Source organism: Stenella coeruleoalba (genome assembly GCF_951394435.1).
Source record: "Stenella coeruleoalba genome assembly, chromosome: 8".
In the NCBI taxonomy this organism is placed as follows: Eukaryota; Metazoa; Chordata; class Mammalia; order Artiodactyla; family Delphinidae; genus Stenella; species Stenella coeruleoalba.
This window is the reverse complement of record NC_137154.1, coordinates 4,923,927-4,944,929: the sequence shown is the minus strand read 5'-3', so window position 1 is coordinate 4,944,929 and position 21,003 is coordinate 4,923,927. Positions and strand designations below refer to the sequence as shown.

The following is a 21,003-nucleotide window of genomic DNA, read 5'->3' as shown; positions in this document are numbered from 1 at the left end:
GCTCTGACAGGTAGAACTCACACCTTTCACTTCCTTTATGACTGCATCAGCTGAAAACGGGGGGAAAAAGTGAAACTCCTTGTCCAGAAGGGGAACTTGCTGCAGATGGTTTCTCTGGTGTCTTCTGGAAGCCCTCTGCTTCCCCCTGCCTCCCAGTCTGGCTGAGCTCACGTGACCTACGAAGGCTCAGGGCCCAGCCATGAGTTCCAGGTGGGGTTTTGTGAGTGGCGGCAAAGCTAAGAACATATGCAGAGTTGAAGGCTGGGATGGAGAGATTGTGGGGAGATGACCGAGCTGCCCAGCCAGGCCAGGCTCATTGCAGACTTTCATGAACGGTAGCTGTTCGTTCGGTCATCCCTCGGCCCTCTATTCCCTCTTCCTGCCGCCTGGGAAGGACACACTCTTAGCCAGGCTGCATCAAGCTAGGCACCTGCCTCCTGGCCGTGCTCGACCCACTGCTGGGTCTGCCCACTCCTCTGCTGTTCATGTGTCAGAAACGGCTGTTGGGCATCTGGAACAGAAACACCGTAGGACTCTGGGTTCTGGTCCTGATGCCCCTGACTTGCTGTTGCCCCTGGCAGTGCCCTCCCCTGCCCTGGAGGGGTGGTGACACTGGCCGCACTGCCTGCAGCCCAGGCTGGAAGGACCTCTCAGCCCACCCTGGGGTGGGTGGAATGAGGTTTGGGAGGCAGAGGCCTGTCCTGCCAGTGCAGGTGCGTGGGTAGCTCGGGGAGCACCCTGGGTGAGGGGGCACTTTGGTGGCCAAGTAAACCTCCTTACGGGGGCCTTCTCAGCGTGTTGACTGAGAAGGCACACTAGACTGGCTTCTGATGTCGGAATAGCTGGAGCCTTCTGGAGCTGCTGGTTTAAAAGCTGAGTGTTTGTGTGTGTGTGTGAGCTCCATTGGGAGGTGCTTAGTACTTAGTTGGGAAGTGCTCAGTTGGGAGGTGCTTGGTACTTGGTTGGGAAGTGCTCGGTTGGGAGGTGCTTGGTGCTTGGTTGGGAAGTGCTCAGTTGGGAGGTGTTTGGTACTTGGTTGGGAAGTGCTCAGTTGGGAGGTGCTTAGTACTTAGTTGGGAAGTGCTCAGTTGGGAGGTGCTTGGTACTTGGTTAGGAGATGCTCAGTTGGGAGGTGCTTGGTACTTGGTTGGGAAGTGCTCGGTTGGGAGGTGCTTGGTGCTTGGTTGGGAAGTGCTCGGTTGGGAGGTGCTTGGTGCTTGGTTGGGAAGTGCTCAGTTGGGAGGTGCTTGGTACTTGGTTAGGAGATGCTCAGTTGGGAGGTGCTTGGTACTTGGTTGGGAAGTGCTCAGTTGGGAGGTGCTTGGTACTTGGTTAGGAGATGCTCAGTTGGGAGGTGCTTGGTACTTGGTTGGGAAGTGCTCAGTTGGGAGGTGCTTGGTACTTGGTTAGGAGATGCTCAGTTGGGAGGTGCTTGGTACTTGGTTGGGAAGTGCTCAGTTGGGAGGTGCTTAGTACTTAGTTGGGAAGTGCTCAGTTGGGAGGTGCTTGGTGCTTGGTTGGGAAGTGCTCAGTTGGGAGGTGCTTGGTACTTGGTTGGGAAGTGCTCGGTTGGGAGGTGCTTGGTACTTAGTTGGGAAGTGCTCGGTTGGGAGGTGCTTGGTACTTAGTTGGGAAGTGCTCAGTGAGGAGGTGCTTGGTGCTTGGTTGGGAAGTGCTCAGTTGGGAGGTGCTTAGTACTTGGTTGGGAGCAGTCGTCTTCATGCTCACACCTAGTCTGGCTTTGCCTGTAGCATCCCTAGGAGTTGGTCCATCTCTGGCCCTGTCTTTTCTTACTAAATGTTTGAAATCTTTTCTGATCTTGCCTCTGAATTCTTCCCCCAGATCCTGCTGGGATCACACCCCTGCCCCTGAGGTAGAGTTGACTTTGGTGTTGATGCCCTGGGCAGGATATCTGAGGCCCCAGCCTCTCCCCCACATCTCCCGCCGCCCCAGTGATGTGTCTGATGCGTGACGGAGCGAAGTGGTGGTGCTAAGTGTCCCACTCACCAGATTGAATGGTGGTGAGAACGCTGGACTCTGGTCCCAGCTTCGTCTGTGGTGTGATCGAGGTTAGCAGTGTCCGCTCCATCCCCTTAGACACCGTTGCCCAGGAGGGAAGGACTCCAGGCCAGTGCATAGGCACCATGGGCAGCGCCTCACTCTGCCGAACACTGGCCTGGCGGTGGTCCTTGCCATGAGTTCAGGCTGAGTTCTGAGAGCGGGGACAGGGGGCTTCATTCTCTGTCCTGGCCACACACTCGTGTCTGCAGGGAGCATCACTGCCTCCTCCTGGCCCTGTTGGAACCTCTGTTGTCTCCGTGTGTCTGTCCTCTCGTGATGCAGCCTTTCTGCCTCACAACTAGGGTCCCTCCTTAGATGAGGAGATACTGCCCCTGCTACGTCATCAGGAAGGAAGGTTCTCAGTCTGAACGTCAACCTCAGGGTGCATGTGACCAAGAGCCCCATAGCCAGGAGGACCACAGACCCCAGGGCCTGGACTTGGTCAGGTTCAGCAGCACAGGTGGCAAAGGGCAGGTGTCCCGGCGAGGCTGGGGAGGCACCTCCGCTCCCAGCACCAGGTGCCCACTTGGGCAGCAGAGCGGGCTCCAGGGAGGACTCTCTGGCCCTGAGGACCCGGGGCCGGGAAGACATCAGCCCAGTGCTGGGGGGTGGCCCGGGCCTGTCCCAGCCCATGAGGGGCTGCAGTGGCTCCTGGGTCTCGAGTTAAAGCCGGGCTGAAACCCAACCCCCTCTTTAAGATGCAAAATGGCCCTTCCCTAAAATAACACACAACCACAACCGCAGCCAGCCTCTGCCCTCTGCGCGCTGAGACCAGGCTGCAGGGCTTTGCTTCAGGAGTTGATTTTCCTCCGTGGAGCTAGGCTGGGCCTGTGGCAGCGTTGCAGGCTCTGCACGAGCACATCCACGCCAGCTGGGCTCTGGGAACAGGGTGGCTCGCAAATTCCCCATTTAAGGAAACCAGCCGGGCCTCTGTTATGAAACCCGGGGGAAGGAATGTGAATTATGCTCCTCGCGGAGGTCCTGAGCCTGCACATTTTCCGGCCTTTCCCGTTGGCCACCAAGGAGCGTTCAGGAGCATGTGAGTGGATGGCTCTGAGACTGATTCTCCTGACACCTTCTGGGCAGCCGGTGGGAGGGCTGGGCTCTTTCCAGGCTGCTGGGGGTGGGAAAAGCACAGGGAGAGAAAGGTGCCTGCACCAGGCCGGCGGGAGCCTTTGCTGAGAGCCTCGGGTGCCCGGAGAAGTTCGCCACCACCCCAGGCTGGGGGGTGGGTCAGACAGCGGCCAGGCTCTGACCTCAACCGGAGAACCGTGTTGTGCTCCCAGAGCTTGTGACCTGGGGCAGCGCAGCCTTCCGGAGCCTCGGTTTTCTCACCTGTCCAATGGGAATAGTCCCTGCGTCACTTCTTCAGTGGAGAGCAGAGTGGAGAGCTTGTTGGAGAGGTGTTCCAAGTTCTCTGTCCCCATGGGGGCTGGAGAGCAGGGGAGCTTGGTGACGATGGCCGGGTGTGGTTGGCCCCTCGCCGCACGTGAAGCCCCCAGGAGCTCATTATCATCATCTGTCATCACCCGTCTAGCAGGTGGCGACAGTGCCAGCTCCGAAGTGACACCCCTCTGGGAAGGCCCCACGGCCCCGTGGATGGGGGTGGCCTTCAGAGCTCCCATCTCGGGGGAGTGGCAGCTTGTGTGCGTGTCATTTTCTCTCTCCTGCTGGACAGAGACCCCCACCAAAGGGCAAGGCTGGGCCTGTTCTCCCCACGTCCCTGATGACTTTGCTGGTCCCTGGTGGACGGCAGCTCAGGCTTTGCTGAAAGGCATGAAGTTTTACCTCTGAAGATGTGGAGGCTGAGAGCGGGAGTGGAGAGGGAGTGCGGGGAGGGGACTTGATCCGTAATAGAAGCAGCTCGAAGGGAAGCAAGCCTGTGGGCCCAAGCAACTAGGGCGTCTGAGAAGTGGCCTGTTTTCGCTCCCACTGTGTCCCACGGCCCCGCCTCTCCCCATCTGGGCTTGCGCTGTCTTCCCTGGCAGACCCTCCCACGAGGGCACAGGTGGCTCCCAGGAGCCCCCTGCCCTCCCCTTGCAGGCCGACTCCCATCTGCCTGTCTCTAAGCGGCCACTAAGGCTGAGGGTAATGGGGTTTGTTGATTGCTCAGGACTGACCTGTGCCCACTCCAGGAGGGGGTGTGGGAGCAGACACACCACCTGGAGAGGTTCATGAACCTCGAGTGGAGGCGGGGCTCCTCCAAGGGAAATCCAGGCACTGTCCCCCTTCTCTGCGGAGAGACACCGGTGGACAAAGTAAAGTGAAACAGGTCTGCCACCCCTCGTGCCCCGTGGCTTGTCCCCAGCCGACTGGGCCAGAAACCCAAGGGACTCATGTCCTCAAGGCTGGTGCGGTTCCCTCTGCTCTCCACTGAAGAGCCATGCTGAGAGGGCGCCCCGCCTGGACATCTGGGCCGTGGTGGGGTTTGAACCCATCAGCCCAGATGCCTGCCTATTATCTCTGCTCATGTGAAGGGACATCAAATGAGGAAGCCTCTAAGGAGGCGGTGGTTTCTGGCTGGAAACTCTAAGAACATGGTTCAGCAGCGCTGACTCACCCACAACCCACCCAGGAATAACTGGTATGTTCCAGTGAATACCTCACCTACGCATTGTTGTTCTTAACAGACTTCTTTTTTTTTTTTTTTTGCCGTACGCGGGCCTCTCACCGTTGTGGCCTCCCCCGTTGCGGAGCACAGGCTCGGGACGCGCAGGCCCAGCGGCCGTGGCTCACGGGCCCAGCCGCTCCGTGGCACGTGGGATCTTCCCGGACCGGGGCACGAACCCGCGTCCCCTGCATCGGCTGGCGGACTCTCAACCACTGCGCCACCAGGGAAGCCCCACACTTCATTTTTTTAAAGCAGTTTTAGGCTCACAGATAAATTGAGGGCAAGGTACAGAGAGTTCCTGTATACCCACGTACATTTAACCTTTGTCTTTTGACAAGGATTCAATGTCACGTATCCATGGTTGTATTATCCTACAGAATCGTTTTGCTGCCCTGCAGATCCTCTGTGCTCCGTCAGTGCATATCCCTCCCCAGTCCCCGGCAGCCCCTGATCTTTTCCTGTCTCCATAGTTTTACCTTCAACAGTGTCGTATGCGGGAACCACAGAATGTACAGCCTTTTCACGTTGGCTTCTTTCACTTAGTAACATGCGTTTAATGTTCCTCCGCGTCTTTTCATCGCTTAATAGCTCATTTCTTCTTAGCACTGAATAATATTCCATTTTACATATTTTAATTGCCTTTTAGAAGTTCATTTACAGCGTTTTCATAGTAGCAAAAATTCAGAAGCAACGCAAACGTTCTAAGTGGTTTCCCTTAAATAATTTACCGTACTATATAGCCATTAAAAGAACAAGGAGGGTTTCGACTAGTAAGAAGAGGATACCTAGAATATGTTGCTAAATGAGAACAAGTGGAAACAAGTATATTTGATTATCCAACTTTGATTAAAAATTAATATATTACACGGAATTCCCTGGTGGTCCAGTGGTTAGGATTCTGCGCTTTCACTGCCGAGGGCCTGGGTTCAATCCTTGGCTGGGGAACTAATAAGATCCTGCAAGCAGTGCAGCCAAAAAAAAAGAAAAAATTAATATATTACTGACTGCTTAGAAAGCAAATCGGAAGTAATGTTACCCTTGGCCCGGAACATTGGGCGAGATTTCAGGGCAAATTCACTGTCTCTGTTTCATATGCTTGCATTCATATAGACAGAAATCAAAAACGAAACAAACACGAGCTTTTCTCATCGTGCTTCTGTCCTCCTTGTTAGGTACATGTACTGGACAGACTGGGGAGAGATACCCCGGATCGAACGGGCAGGGATGGATGGCAGCACCCGGAAGGTTATTGTGGACTCGGACATTTACTGGCCCAACGGGCTGACCATCGACCTGGAGGAGCAGAAGCTGTACTGGGCGGACGCCAAGCTCAGCTTCATCCACCGCGCCAACCTGGACGGCTCCTTCCGGTAAGTTCCGCCTGGCTCTGGGCCCCCACCTTCCCCACGGGGCCCTGGCCAGTCCCAGCTGGGCGTTGGCTGATCCTTCCCAACTCAGGCCAGTGGTCTCAGACCTGAAACCCTGGGGGCCTGAGGCCTGCAGGCCTTTTCAGAGCTGAGGTCCATAACAGTGCACACACCATGTCTGACATCCCACCCAAGCAGGGTCTGGGGTGGCATCTGCATCTATTTTATAGCAAAATGTAGAATGCTCATTCTCAGTGGGATCGCAAAGGCTAAAGAGCCCTACATCCAAAGCAGTTTCATGGCTCCTCAGGGTGTGAGCATCAAATTAACGTAGGATCCAGCAATTCTGCTCCTAGGTTTGTGCCCCCAAAGAATTGAAAATTGGTATCGAAGTAAATACGTGTACACGAATATCCATCGCAGGAGCGTCCACGATAGCTAAAAGGTAGAAACAGCTGAAACGTCCACCAGCAGATGAGCGACGGATGGATAAGCAAGACTGTGGCATATCTGTGCCATGGAGCGGTGCTCAGCTATAGCAAGGAATGAGGCACGGGTGGATGCCACACCGCGGATGGGCCTTGAAAACATGCTGCTAAGTGAAAGAAGCCGGACACCAAAGGCCACATGCCGTGTGACTTCATGGATGTGAAAAGCCCAGAACAGGCGAATCCTTAGGGACAGAGGGCAGACGGCTGTTTCCAGGGGCTGCGGGGGGAGGGGAGACGAGGAGTACCTGCTTGGTACATTCAGGGTTTTCCTGTGGGGGTGGAAATGTTTGGGAAACAGCTGGTGGTGATGGCTGCACACGGTGAATGTGCTATGCAGCTCTGAATTAAGTCACTTTGAAATGGTTGATTTGGTGATACGTGAATTTCACCTCAAGACATTTTTTGTATGTTTGGTTTTGTTTTCTTTTAAGTTTATTTATTTAATTAATTTATTTTTGGCTGCGTTGGGTCTTCGTTGCTGCGCACGGGCTTTCTCTAGCTGTGGTGAGTGGGGGCTGCTCTTCGTTGAGGTGCGCGGGCTTCTCATTGCAGTGACTTCTCGTTGCAGAGCACGGGCTCTAGGCACATGGGCTTCAGTAGTTGCGGCAGGTGGGCTCAGCAGTTGTGGCTCACGGGCTCTAGAGCGTGGGCTCAGTAGTTGTTGCGCACGGGCTTAGTTGCTCCGCGGCATGTGGGATCTTCCCGGACCAGGGCTCGAGCCCGTGTCCCCTGCATTGGCAGGAGGATTCTCAACCACTGCATCACCAGGGAGGTCCTGTTTTTGGTTTTTGATTGCGATATAATTGGCACATAACATTGTATTCATTTTAGGTGTATGACGTCGTGATTTGTTGTGATTTGTTGTATGTGTATGTTGCAAAATGATGACCGCAATAAGTTTAGTTAACATCCATCACTATAGAGAGTTACATTTTTTTCTCCTTGTGATGAGAACTTTTAAGATCCACTCTCTTGGCAGCTTTTAAGTATACAGTACAATATTGTTAACTGTAGTCACCGTGCTGTATGTTACATCCCCAGGACTTACTCATCTTGTAACTGTAAATTGGCACCTTTTGATCCCCTGTACCCATTTCACCCACCCCCCTCCCCTGGAAGCAGGGGTTCTCTCACTGTTGCGGCCTCTTCCGTTGCGGAGCACAGGCTCCGGACGCGCAGGCTCAGCGGCCATGGCTCACGGGTCCAGCCGCTCCACGGCATGTGGGATCTTCCCGGACCGGGGCACGAACCCGCGTCCCCTGCATCGGCAGGCGGACTCTCAACCACTGTGCCACCAGGGAAGCCCTAATATTTTTTATTGAGTTATAATTAACATACAATATTATATTAGTTTCAGGTGTAAAACATAGTGATTCAATTATGAAATGGTCACAATGAGAACAGTCAACCACCCATCACCAAGCAAAGTTATTATAGTATTATTGGCTGTATTTCCTATGTGTACGTTACATACTTCCCCATGACTTATTTTTTTTTTTAAGATTTGATTTTTTAAAAAAATTTATTTATTTCTGGCTGCATTGGGTCTTCATTGCTGCGTGCAGGCTTTCTCTAGTTGCGGTGAGCTGGGGGCTACTCTTCGTTGCGGTGCACGGGCTTCTCATTGTGGTGGCTTCTCTTGTTGCGGAGCATGGGCTCTAGGCGTGCGGGCTTCAGTAGTTGTGGCACATGGGCTCAGTAGTTGTGGCTCGTGGGCTCTAGAGCGCAGTCTCAGTAGTTGTGGTGCATGGGCTTAGTTGCTCCACGGCATATGGGATCTTCCCAGACCAGGGCTCGAACCCACGTCCCCTGCATTGGCAGGTGGATTCTTAACTACTGAGCCACCGGGGAAGTCCCCCATGACTTATTTATCTTGTAGCTGGAAGTTTGTACCTCTGATCTCCGTCATCTGTTTCATCTGTTCCCCTACCCGCCCCCTTTGGCAAACACCTGTTGGTTCTCTGTATCTACGAATCTGTTTCTCTTTTGTTTTTTAGATTTCATATATAAGTGAAATCATACGGTATTTGTTTTTCTCTGTCTGACCTTTTTCACTTAGCATAATACTCTCCAGGTCCATTCATGTTGCCACAAACGACAAGATTTCATTCTTTGTTATGGCTGAGTAGTGTTCCATTGTGTGTGTGTGTGTGTGTGTGTGTGTGTGTGTACACACACACACACACACACACACCATCTTTTTTTTATCCATTCAGTCTATCTCTCGACAGACACTTAGGTTACTTCCATATCTTGGCCATTGTAAATAATGCTGCAGTGAACACAGGGGTACATATATCTTTTCAAATTTGTGTTTTCATTTTCTTTGGGAAAATACCCAGATGTGGGATTTCTGGATCATATGGTGGTTCTATTTTTAGTTTTTTAAGGAACCTCCGTGCTGTTCTCCATAGTGCCTGCACCAATTTACATTCCCACAAACAGTGCACGAGGGTTCCCTTTTCTCCACATCGCTGCCAACATTTATCGTTTCTTGTCTTTTTGGTAATAGCTATTCTGTTCTTCCTCTTCTATTTTTTGGAATAATTTGAGAAGGATAGGTATTAACTCTTCTTTAAATGTTTGTTAGAATTCACCTATGAAGCCATCTGGACCTGGACTTCTGTTTTGGGGAAGTTTTTTGATTCCTGATTCAATTTCATTACTAATTATCGGTAACTATTCAGATTTTCTGGTTCTTCACGATTCAGCCTTGGAAGATTGTATGGTTCTAGGAATTTATCCATTTCGTCTAGGTTGTCTAATTTGTTGGTATATAGTTGTTCATAGTATTATCTTATCCTTTTTAGTCAATAAATCTTTTTAAAAAGTGACATGAAGAAAACAGGGAAGAGGCAATGTCAGGTCAGGCTGGGAAAGAGCGCGAGTGTATGATTTTTGGTTGTTCAGTGGTACCTTTTGAGTGTGACTCCCTCCTCAGTGTTGTACCAGGGACTGAGGACACGATGGTGACCACCCATCCACAGTGTCCACCTCAGGAAGCCTATAGTGGGGTGCGGGTCATTAAACCAGATAATCGCATACTACCAGCTGTGTGAATTACGATTCTATTATCGTCGTCCATAATCTCATTAAAAACAAGTTCTCGTTTGCTGGGTATCATAAATACACAGATGAGAATAGCTTTTTTTTTTTTAACACTGATACAAGTTTAATTTGCTTTGATAATATAAATTATTGACATCGTAGGAATGAGCAAGTATCAGTAACTTTGGTCCGATTTGTGTTACGTTGTTAAAGCATCAGGCAGGACAGGTGTGCTTCTCATCAGCTTGTTGTCACCAGGTGTGGCGTCCTCCCTGCCACTTTTCTTCCTTCTTTCTTCTCTGTGGGGCACTTTGGCAACAGCCCCCGTTCTGGAAACGGGTTAGACAGGGAGCAGCTGGGTGTGCAGGGCCCCCCACGTCACTGTCAGGGGTGGCGGGAGGCTGGCTGGGTCTGGAAGGTGCCCTGCGCACCCTGGCAGAGGGTTCCTGGAATGCCCTGGCCTGGTCTCACGCTGCTCCATCACCGCTCCTGTTGTCCTGCGGGATGTCGATGGGTCAGCAGTGACAATGGAAGGCTTTCAAAATGGGGAGCACAGTGGGGACCCCCTGACGGCTCCTCCACCCGCCTCCCCCCCCCCCACCCACCCACAGGCAGAAGGTCGTGGAGGGCAGTCTGACGCACCCTTTTGCCCTGACGCTCTCTGGAGACACTCTGTACTGGACAGACTGGCAGACCCGCTCCATCCACGCCTGTAACAAGAGGACTGGAGACAAGAGGAAGGAGATCCTTAGCGCTCTCTACTCGCCCATGGACATCCAAGTGCTCAGCCCAGAGCGGCAGCCTTACTGTAAGTCGGGGCCAGGCTGGGGGTGGGGCAGCTGGGAGAGGCCCCTCTGCAGAGCTGGCGTCGGGGTTGCTTCAGGCAGGGTCATGCCCCAGCGGTCCTCGGGGGTGGCAGAGGGATTCCCAAGGAAGGTTGCCCTGTTTTCAAGGCCCAGTGGAAGTTACGTGTTTATTCATGAAAAATCTGCTCCAAGTCAAAGTTCTCAGCCTGGGGTCCCCATGGGGTCGTGGCAGGGGTCCCTGATGGTGAAAAGCTCCTGTGACAGGCAGCCAGCAAGCAGGGCCAGGGCCTCGGGCTCGCCCCCTCCCACGAGGACCACCACCTGTTCTTACGGGGACCCCACTGGTTCCCATGGGGACCACGGAGCGGGGCGGATTCTGGCCACGGTGCTGTTGAAGGTTCCAACTTTGTACTTAAGAGTGGGCTCCCGGGGGTGGGGCTCTCTGGAGTGGTTTTCTGGGGAGAACATCGTGGTCCTTACACGCAGGTGGGTTTAATGCTTTGCATTTCATGGGTACCACCCTCCACCCTGTCCTGGGTGGAGTGAGATGCCAGGAGTATTTGTCAGTTCATTTGCACGCTGGTTGTGCAAGGGCTTGGGAGAATGAAAACATTGTCATCAGCTACCAGAGGCTCGGCCCAGCGGCCAGGTGTGGCCACCAAGCTTCTGTGCAGAGCCCATGGGGTCCAGGCATGTCACAGAGATAAGCCAGGCCTCTGCTCCAGGACCCCCCGGACCCAGGGCCTCCCCTTACCACGCAGGCAGGTCCTGGGATCCTGCCAGGGAGGGCTGGGGACAGTCTCTGCAGAGGAGGTGTCCTTTGAGGGGCCCTGAAGAAGATGGGGTTTCTTGTGGTAGGAGATCGGGAAGAGGGGGCAGGGCGGGGAGGATGCCCACACTGGGAGTGGTGGGCGTGGGTGTCTAGGGCCCATCCGGAACCTCCTCCCGCCTGCCCTGTCTCCCCAGACCACACGCAGTGTGAGGAGAACAACGGCGGCTGCTCCCACCTGTGCCTGCTGTCCCCGAGGGAGCCCTTCTACGCGTGCGCCTGCCCCACTGGTGTGCAGCTTCAGGACGACGGCCAGACGTGCAAGGCAGGTGAGCCAGGGAGCGGCTGGCGGGAGGGGCGGCCACCAACCTGGGTGCCCCACGATCTGCTTTCCTTGGGGAGGGGTTCACGCGGCCCGGGCTCTGAGCGCTGACAGCCGAGCAGCCGGGATTCAGGTCAGATCTGGGCTCTGCTGCCTGATGGGCGAACGACCTTGGAACTCAGGTTCCCATCTGTAAGACGAGGTCGTGCCAGATGGGCAGAGACCCCCAAGTAACAAGCGCACTGCCGGCACGCGCAATCGCACCCTAAAAGCTGGCTGTCTTTGGCTATTAAATCAAAACTGTGTTTATTGTAACAAGAGCAATGGTGTTAGAGAGTGTGCGAAAGGAGGTTCCCAGCAGACACATCCTCCTCTCCTCCGGCCCCTTCCAAGTGCTCCCACCGCTGTAGTACCTCGGGCCCTCCTGGGAGCTCATGTCTTTGCTTTTCTGCTTTTTCATGAGCGTTGATATGGAATTTATAATTCATTTTTTAAAAAAATATTTATTTTTGGCTTTGTTGGGTCTTAGTTGCGGCACGTGGGATCTTTGTTGTGGCATGTGGGATCTTTCGTTGTGGCGCGCGGGCTTTACTTTAGTTGAGGCCTGCGGGCTCCAGGGCACATGGGCTCTGTAGTTGCAACGCGTGGGCTTAGTTGCCCTGCGGCATGTGGGATCTTAGTTCCCCGACCAGCGATCGAACCTGCGTCCCCTGCATTGGAAGGTGGATTCTTAACCACTGGACCACCAGGGAAGTCCCTGTAATTCATTTTTATCCTTGCATCCCATTCGCATGGACTCTGTGCTGTAATAACCCTACCCCCTACCCCCATACCCCGGCATGCCGTGGAAACCTAGGTTGTGAACACATCCTGAATGGGAGCTTTCTTTGGTTGCACCAAGTTCAGTTGATCGCCTGCCCCCCACGCAGGTGATTCTCTTTGCTGTAGGTATTTTTCCACCTCTTGATTCTCCCCTTTGGTTTTCGGGCACTTGCTGCTTCAAAGACTCGTGCTGTTTTTAAAGAAGTGTCGCCCTTCTCCATCGCACTGCCTGGGGGCCTTTACTGCCAGGTGTGGGGCTCGGGATGTGCTCTCCCAGAAATGAGACGCATCCAGGATACAGCCTGTCCCTGGGGACATCCAGGGCCCAGCCCAGCCCAGCAGGGGGGCTGGCTACCTGAGATGGACGGCCAGAGAAGGTCCTTCCCAGGAGGCACCATTTAAGTTGAGGCTTAGAGGATTAGGAGGGAGAAGGAACAGTGAGAAGGAAGAGCCTGTGGGCTGCTCTGAGGCAGGAAGCAGTTGGTATCAGGACTGACCTCACAGGTATCTGATCTGTGCAGTCACACGGGGCCTCGAGTTCCGAAGGGCCCCGTGCTTGGTTTCGCGCTCTGTTGTTGACTTGAAATGCTTAATAATTTTTGCACAAGGGGCTCTGCATTTTCATTTTGCAGTGGTTCTTGCATGTTACGGGGCCAGTTCTGCTTTGTGTCTTGGAGAAACTAAGGGAAATCTGGAGATAGTCTAAACATTTCCATGTATCTAACTCTGCTGTTTTGTCCACGTGTGCCTATACATTTCACTTGACATTATTGCAGGAGCATTTGCAATGACAAGAGGTATGTATGCTTCAAAAACCTGCGTTTTAGTGCCTGAAGCGGGCACAACTTTGAACCGTGTTTCCCTTGTCGGACATTTCTGTTCTGTTTGTGTTTTTGCAATTTCCGAGTCCTGCTGCCGTGAGAGTGCTGGCTTGGGGCTTGGCCCTGGAGCTAGAAGGATCTGGATCTGGCGTCTGTTGCTGCCATCGATGGGTGCTGTCTGCCCGAACCCTGTGTTGGATCGATTGGTGATGTCTTCTCTGGGAGAGGGAGGGGGATGCAGGCATGGCTGCCATCTCTGCCCACTCCAGGTGTCTGGAGCCAGGCTGCATGTGGACATTTGGGGAAGGAATAGGGATGGACACAACCCCCCAGAAAGGTGGGTCATGCAGTAGTGCCTGCCCCGACGGGGGACCTTGTGCAGCCGCTTCTGTTAAGGGGCCCAGGAGTGGGGTGTGGGCAAAAATGAGGTGTGAATTCTCATAGAAGCCCAGAGTCATGGTCCAGTGAAGTTGCACAGCTGGAGAAGCCTGGAGTTCCAGAAGCGACTTGCCCAGGCTACCCTGGGGTACAGAGAGCTACTGGTCATCTGGCATGGATGGTGCCTGGTGCCTCCCTTCCTTATCTGTGAGATGAGGGTGGGTGCCACGGACCACCCCCTGCCAGGGAAGCTGTGGAGGACCCAGTGCATTAACAGGAGTTGCAAGTGCCTACAAGGTGCCCTGTGAGTAGTGGGTACACAGGATACGGCAGCCATGCCCCCCATTCACACCACTGGCAGCTCATCAGGCCCAAGGGGCTAGGTTTACCTCTGTTGTCCAGGGGTCCTGCCACTCCTGGGGGAGGCCCCATTTCTTTTCCAACCAGAAGAGGCCGAGGCTGTAGGCTCCTTTCGGGTTCCCAGCATCCCAGTAGCTGGAGCCTCTGAGCTCTGGGGACCACTGCCCAGGGTTGAGCCCTTTGAGAGCATTTTGTTCCCTCTGCAGGCATTAACTGCGGGGCGAGGAGGCCTGGGGTGGAGGGCTTCCTGGAGGAGGGGCTGGAAGCTCTGCAGTGGGTGCTGATACCGACACCTACGGCGGGCGGGGGGGTGGGGGTGGGTAGAAACTGGGGGATTAGCAGCAAAGCCTGTCCTTCCTGTCGGAAGCTGGTTCCCAGCCTCCTTCGGGAGGACGGCCAGCCCGCAGATTCCCCGGGATTCAGCTCTGCGGCCACCTTCCCTGGTCTTACCAGAACTGTTTTTGCGCCCCCCGAGCCGTGAAGGACACTTTTACAAATAACCCAGTTGGAGAATGCCAAGTGCGCGGAAGAAAAACGTTTTTGTTGTCATTCCGAGGGGCTCCTGCTTGGGTGGGGGTCTGCACAGAGGCAGGCGCGGGCTGTCTTTACACTGAGCCTGCGTCCTCCTGCTTTTGCTCCAGCTGCCCTGTCTAGGGTGTTAGGTCAGAAGGAGGGAGGAGCTCACAGAGGGACAGAAGCCATGGGACAGAGCCTTGCTTTGCATGAGAATGTGACTGCTGGGGTCCTGGTTTTTATAAGACTGGTTCCCACCCCACTTGCTTCCCAGTAATGCACTGGTTGGTTCCGGGGGTCAATGGCGGCTCCTGTACCTTCTGCCCTGGACCTGTTTGAAGTTAAAGGGGTCCGGGGCAGCTGGGGTGGGAAAGGGTAAACGATTTTCTAAATGTTTTCGTTGAAGTCGAGAAGAAACCCACAAGCTTCTCAGAGCATTTCAAGGGTTTGCCCCCAAGATGGCTTTCTGGAAATTCGAGGTGGTTCTCAAACACCTCTCCATATTCTTCAGCCAGGCATGAGTGAGAAAGGGGTCCTGTCCCCGAGGGCCTTTCTGTCTGTTTGGACGACAGAGCGAGTCAGAGACGGTTCTGTGAGCGAGGACCTAATGGGGCCTCGGGCCTCAGATGTCACAAAAAGTGACGGCTCCGTGGCAAACTGGGGGCTTTAGGACACGGGTCTCTCACCCTCCGGTTTCTATTCCTTGCCACAAAATATCATGTTAAAGGACAATGTTTGATTAAAAGGCCCAATCCTATCACCTGAGCGCGGTAGCCGCTTTCCTTTCCTCAGGCGGCCTTCTGAGCTGCCAGGCTTCTTCGGCGATGCAGTTCTGCATCCTGGTGGACATAAATTACACGTGGAATGTGGGTTTTGAGTGCTGACGACGTGCAGGGTATCAGATGCGAACGCTGCCTGGAGACAGTGGCTGGTAACACGAGGGTAATGGGAAGAAAATGAGACACTAAATCCTACTGAATGTCACCAGCAGAGCTCTGAGGACCTGGTGCAGACACCTCGCCGGCCGGAAGAGAGCGGTGCCCATGGAGGGCCGCCAGGGTCTTCTGAGGCCCGGTGTGTCCGGTGGGAGGATGGAATTCCGGGGCTGGCCGAGGAGGCCCTGGGATCACTTGGGGATCTCTTCTTGGCTTTGGAATTGGTGAGGTCCAGTGTGCTGGGGGGGTGGTGGTGAAGAGCCCAGGCCACACAGTGGGGGCTCAGGAACTGGCCCTGGGCTAGAGGAAAGGCCTTCGGGAAAGACAGAAATGGACAAAGCCCGCGCAGGTGTGACTTCCATCCAGAAGGGGCTGTGTCAGAGGCAACAGATATAACATGGCTTTGGTCTGCGGTTGAGAGCCTGCCAAAGATTTTTGGGGTGAAAAGGAAATTCCGTCTCAGGCAAACCCAGAATTGAAGAGTGATTTTCAATCACGTGATGGCTTTCTATGTCCAGTCTTCCTTTTACGATACCTTAACTCACGTCCAGGCTGTGTGATCTTGGGAAATTGACTCAGCCTCTCTGTGCTTCTGTCTCCTCAGATGTAAAAAGGGATGATCGTAGTACCCGATTCATGGGGTTGTTGAGAGGAAGGCCTGGATGCCCCACAAATATGAACTGTGCTTGAATTTGAACTTGAACTAGGAGCCAGGCAGGCAAGATGGCAGGAGAGCAGTTCTTCCCTGGACATTTGGAACCAGAAGTGGACGTGGAGGCCAGCTGGTGCCGAGAGGAGCTGGGAGGGGGCGTGGGGTTTGGGGAGCCCTCCTCACACAGCCGGTGAGGGCACCGGGCACGTGGCTCTCCTTTCTGTGGGATGCAGGCCGGCGTCGGGCTGGAGGGTTTCTGGGTTGGGGGGGGCAGGGACCTGGCTGTGTTGGAATTGCTCGGCCCCTTATGTCACATCCAGGTTCCCCGGCCCCAGCAAATCAGTCTCCACGACAAGGGATAGGGCATGGGAGGTGGAGAGCTGCCTCTGCACTGGACACGAGCCCCAGGCAGCCGCTGGGCAGCGGGTCGGGCCACCCGCACAGCCGGAAACACCTCAGGATTTGAAGCCAGGGCGTGACTTGTGGATTCTTGGGGCTCTCATCCCAGGCGTCTGACCTTTTATGCTTCGTGGAGCTGAAGGTGAAGAAGTTTCTGTGACATGTGTGAATCCCATCTTTTCCTGATTTTGAGCAAATGAGAGCCAGCCCTGTGTAGGGGTCATTGCCTTCCCCAAGGAAGGAACTGAGATGGGGTGATGCTCGGACCCCAGAGAATGGGGGCCTGCGACATCCCAGGGACATGTAGGGGTCCCCCGAGAAGCAGAGGATGCAGTGGGGGCAGAATCGCTCGCTGCTGGACGCCGGCAGAGCGGGGAGTCCGTCAGCCCTCCGAGCTGCAGTTTCCTCGCCTGTGACCTGGGGAGATCAGAGGACCTCCTCCTGCTCCGGGTGCGGGGGTCGGGGGGGCGGAACACTCAGGATGGGAGACTCGGGACTCCCTGCCTTTGGCCTGAGGGGCGTCTCATGTCCCACGGCCCTGCGGGTTGGGTAACACCCACTGGCTCTGGGGTGCCGTGTCTCAGGTCCCCAGGGAGGGTCCTGTAGGTTCTGAGACTGGGAAGGATGTCACAGCAAGTGGCCCCTCCTCAGCTCTGGCTCTGCTGGGGGCTGGGTGAGACCTGGGGGGCCGAGTGACTCTTGTCCCCCAGGCGCGAGCGGGCCAGGAGCCCATCCTGGGCCAGGCCGTGCGCCCGCACGCCCTCCAGCCTGAAGCACGGGCCTCCCCGCACCCTCCCTCGCAGCTGCACAGACGGAGGTGCCCAGCTGGCTTTGGTTTTCCCCATGTTTTTCCAATTATGTGGAATGGGCTAAAAACGGCAGCAGCGGGGCCTTCTTTGGGAGTTGCCACCACGTCCGAGGGAGACTCCTGCTGCCCTTGGGCTGGACCTCTGTGGGACCTGCCCTGCTGTTTTGACTTTTGTCCCTGTGTGTTCCTCGTGCCCGGAGGCTTCTGGGCCGTGCGCCCCCCTCCTCCGGGCCTGAGCAACCTGGGCGAGTGACCCGTGGGCCCGTGTCCAGGGCGTGTGGCTTCACCGCCTGGGGGTGGCCAGGCTGTGCTGGGGCGTCATTCTCTCCCCCCGCCCCGGCCTTTCCAGATGAGGCTGCCGTCGGGGCAGGGCGGGAGTTGGGGGCCTGGTGATTTGCAGTCCGCCTGCCGCACCTTGCCAAGAAGGAGTTTTAACAGATGTTCTTGGGGACAGGAAACAAAAAGACGGCGGGGATGTGGCCGGCAGAGGCAGCGGGAGGAACAGAGGCGTCCACTGTCGGGTCTGACGGGCAGACTGACAACTGGGCCCCTCACATCCATCCGTCTGTCCGGGAGGATTAGCCGAGGCTCAGGGCCAAGGAATAAGGGGTGCGTTTGTTCCCAGTCTGGCTGTCTTGTCACTTATCAGGGAAGTAGGTCGAAGGGAAAAGAAAAGAGGCCCTTGTGGCTGAGGCCGCCGCCGCCCGGGCTGTGATTGGCGTCGGCTCTGCAAACAGAAGGCAGCTGCCGCTCTCAGCCATGGACTGTGAATTTTTAACAGCAAGAAAATCAGATTGCACAGTCCCAGGAAATTGTGTAACAAGCCCAGCACTAACTTTTTTTTTTGTAAGAAATTGAGGTATAACTTGCGGACAATAAAGTGCACAGATTCTAAGTGTACGTTTTGATGAGCTTTGACAGTTGTATACATCAGCCTAACCACCGCCCCTCGACAGATACAGAACGTTTCCACCACCCAGAACATTCCCTGGTGCCCTCGGCAGCTCCCCGCCCCACGGAGGCAGCCGCTGTCCTGACTTCTATCACCGCCGATTAGTTTTGCCTGTTCCGGAGCGTCACAGAAATGGAGCCACACAGCATGTGTTCTTTTGTGTCTGAGTCTGAAGACTAACTTTTAAACCTAATAAAAGAGGAGAGGGGAGCATGTCATATTCTTAGAAAGAGAAAAGTGTCATCGTGGGGCTGGGGCCCAAGGCAGACGGCGCCTCCTGGGTGTGTCAGCTGTACGGATGCCCGTGTCCACTGGCCGCAGAGGTAGACTGCGGTCACCCCCCTCCCCTACTAGCCCCGTCCCTCCTAGCCTGTCCGATGTGCCCCTTGCTTCTGCAGCTGAGCCCAGCTCCAACCTGGCCCTAGACTGACCCCGGAGCTGAGACGGCTCCCCTCAGCTTTGGAGACAAGTTCTGGGCTCTTAGGGTCCAGGCCCTGGTAGATGCCCCCCAGCTCCCAGGCTGCCCTTCCTGGCCATGTGCCCCTCGTGCCCTCTCTGGCTTTGGTGACAGCTGCAGATTCCCTGTCTGGGTACCACTGACTGTGCCCTTGGGCCTGGGACGACTCTCCAATTCCATGTGCCCTGGGGGCGGTGACCAGAGGCCCCGGGTCTGCTGGGCTGACCCCTGGGGCTCCTTCAGGCCTCTGTTCAGACGCTGCCAGCCCCCCGAGAGGTGTGTCAGGCTCTGTTCCCACCTCCACGAGGAGGGAGGGATGCTGGCTTCCCGTGGGCCCCGCCAGGCCCGGGGAGAGAGCTGGGAAGTCGGCTAGCTGCCTTCAAGAGCTTTTGCTGTGCAAGAGCTGAGGTTCTTTGGTCGTCCTGGGACGGGGAACGACTCCGGCGACTGTGCCACTAGGGGCCTCCCCGTGTCCCTTCCCGGCCACCCCCAGGGACAGGCTTGGGTGGGAGTCGAGACATCTGAGTCTGTCCCGGATCCCGCAGCATGTGGCTGGGACCCTGATGAAATGCAGGATTTTCGTGCCTCGTCGACCTGGGAGTTATCGGACAAGATCGCATCTCTGAAAGTGCCTTATAAGCTGTCAAGTGCAGGGCGCTTGAGTTGGGTTCAACCGTGTAAACCACTGATGCTTGACCACCTTGAGCTAGAGAGGTGGCATTTTCATATGGCTCAGCCCACTCTGTGATTTTGGCCTCCACTGCTGGGCAGGGTGGGCAAGCCCAGTAATAACGTTTCTGTGCTCATTGGTGCTCCTGGGGGCTGGGGGGGGGAGGGTGGCGCTGTGTGAGGGAGGGTCTGTGGCTAGCCTGCTTCATAGCCAAGGACAGGCAGAGCTCGCTCAAGGCCATGGAAGAAGGGACAGAGATGGGACCTGAACCCGGGCAGCCTGGCTCAGGGTCTGCCCCAGCCCCTGCCCTGCACCGCCTGGGCCCCGGGGGCGTCCACATGTGGTGCACCAAGGCTGTCTGTGGGACACCTCTGGTCTGCCCTCCGTGTGGACCAGCAAGGCCCCCTGTGTGGGCTCTTTAAAGAACTGAGCCACCTGCCTGAAGAGGTGGGACGCAGACTTCCTCATGCAAGTCACCAGCTGTCTGACAGCCCTCAGCCCGCACTCCTGCCTTTCGGGGGACCAGGCTGCCCACTTCTAATTTGTCCAGCCGGCCACACTTCGTTCAAACGTGTCTCTCTCTCTCCCCACCCACCATGGGTACCTGGGTGTGTGTTCAGTGCCGCTGGGAGGGGACGTGCTCTGGGGCGGTGGCCTCGAGCTCCGGGGCTCACCCGCTTTGTCATGGGACCTCCCAGCCTCGCTGGGGGACTTATTCACACCCGAGTCCTACCTGTGAGGACGCAGGCCAGCTTACTCGCTCAGGGTCGCTCAGTGAGGCAGTGGGGCTGGCCTCTGGGGGTCACAGGGCTGGCGCTAACCTGGCTGCTATCCGGCCACCCCTGGACGCAGGGCAGGGGTGACACCGTGCACACAGCCCCAGCTCCAGGCTGGGGTGCCTGTCTGGCTGGTGGTTCCCAGGGGCTGCAGCCTCCCCGAGTGCTGGCCTGGAGGCCGGGGGTGGGCCGTGCGGGGGGACAGCTGCTCGGGCCTCGGGTTTCCAGCGGAGCCGGTGCCCGGCCTGGCCACTTCCTCTGCGCCTTGTGACCCTGCGGCCGCTCGGCGCGGTTTCCTGGGCCTGGGTGCCAGCTTGTGGTCTCAGTGTTTGTCCAACCACTTACCCCCGGGGGGCAGTGGAGAAAATCAATTGCTAAAATACAAAAAGAAACCAGCTGCCTGCCGGCTGTGAAGCTGTTTATGGCCTTAGAAACTGCAGCGTGGAGGGCGGCCTGTGCTGGGCCTGGCTCTGCCCTTGTGGCAGGAGGAAGCTTCTGGGGTTGGTGCGGCCTTGGGGGGACCTTGGGGCGTGAGACTCTGTGTGTGGGGGGCTGGTCCTTCCCGCCGGGGGCCGTGACCTTGGACCTGCAGTTGGTTCAGCGGGGGGTGGAGGTGATGTCCACCCTGCCCGCTGGGTTGGAGGGCGGGGAGGTCAAGGGCCCTGCCTCTTTCATCGGCGTTAATTTGGTCAGTCTATTGCCTGGGATGCGCTGTTACTTTGCCCTTTAGTGAAAAATCCCTTTCCCCACGTTGGGGCTTGGAGGGGCTTAACCGTGAGGCCGTTTCAGGTAGGTTCCCACACTGGGCGACCGCCAGCAGTGTCCTGCTGGGCTGTCTGGGGGACTGTGGGTGCTTCTGCCCCATCCTTTCCTTCTCCTGTTGTTCTGCACCCCCAAACAGCTCAGAACCTGGAGGTCGAATGGATCGCACCCCGTCCCCCCAACCCCGGCCTGTGGCAATTTAATGGAGGGCTAGGGCGCTTCT

The 21,003-nt window shown here is 55.9% G+C and overlaps 1 protein-coding gene across 1 annotated transcript in view; it reads left to right on the top strand.

Annotated features, from left to right (window-relative positions):
* Positions 1 to 21,003, top strand: part of LRP5 (LDL receptor related protein 5) — a 109,805-nt gene that overhangs the window by 29,273 nt on the left and 59,529 nt on the right. The window contains exons 3-5 of the mRNA XM_079928957.1: positions 5,845 to 6,042; positions 10,190 to 10,386; positions 11,351 to 11,482. Of these exons, the coding sequence (XP_079785083.1) occupies positions 5,845 to 6,042; positions 10,190 to 10,386; positions 11,351 to 11,482 (527 nt within the window). The remainder of the gene's footprint in view (positions 1 to 5,844; positions 6,043 to 10,189; positions 10,387 to 11,350; positions 11,483 to 21,003) is intronic.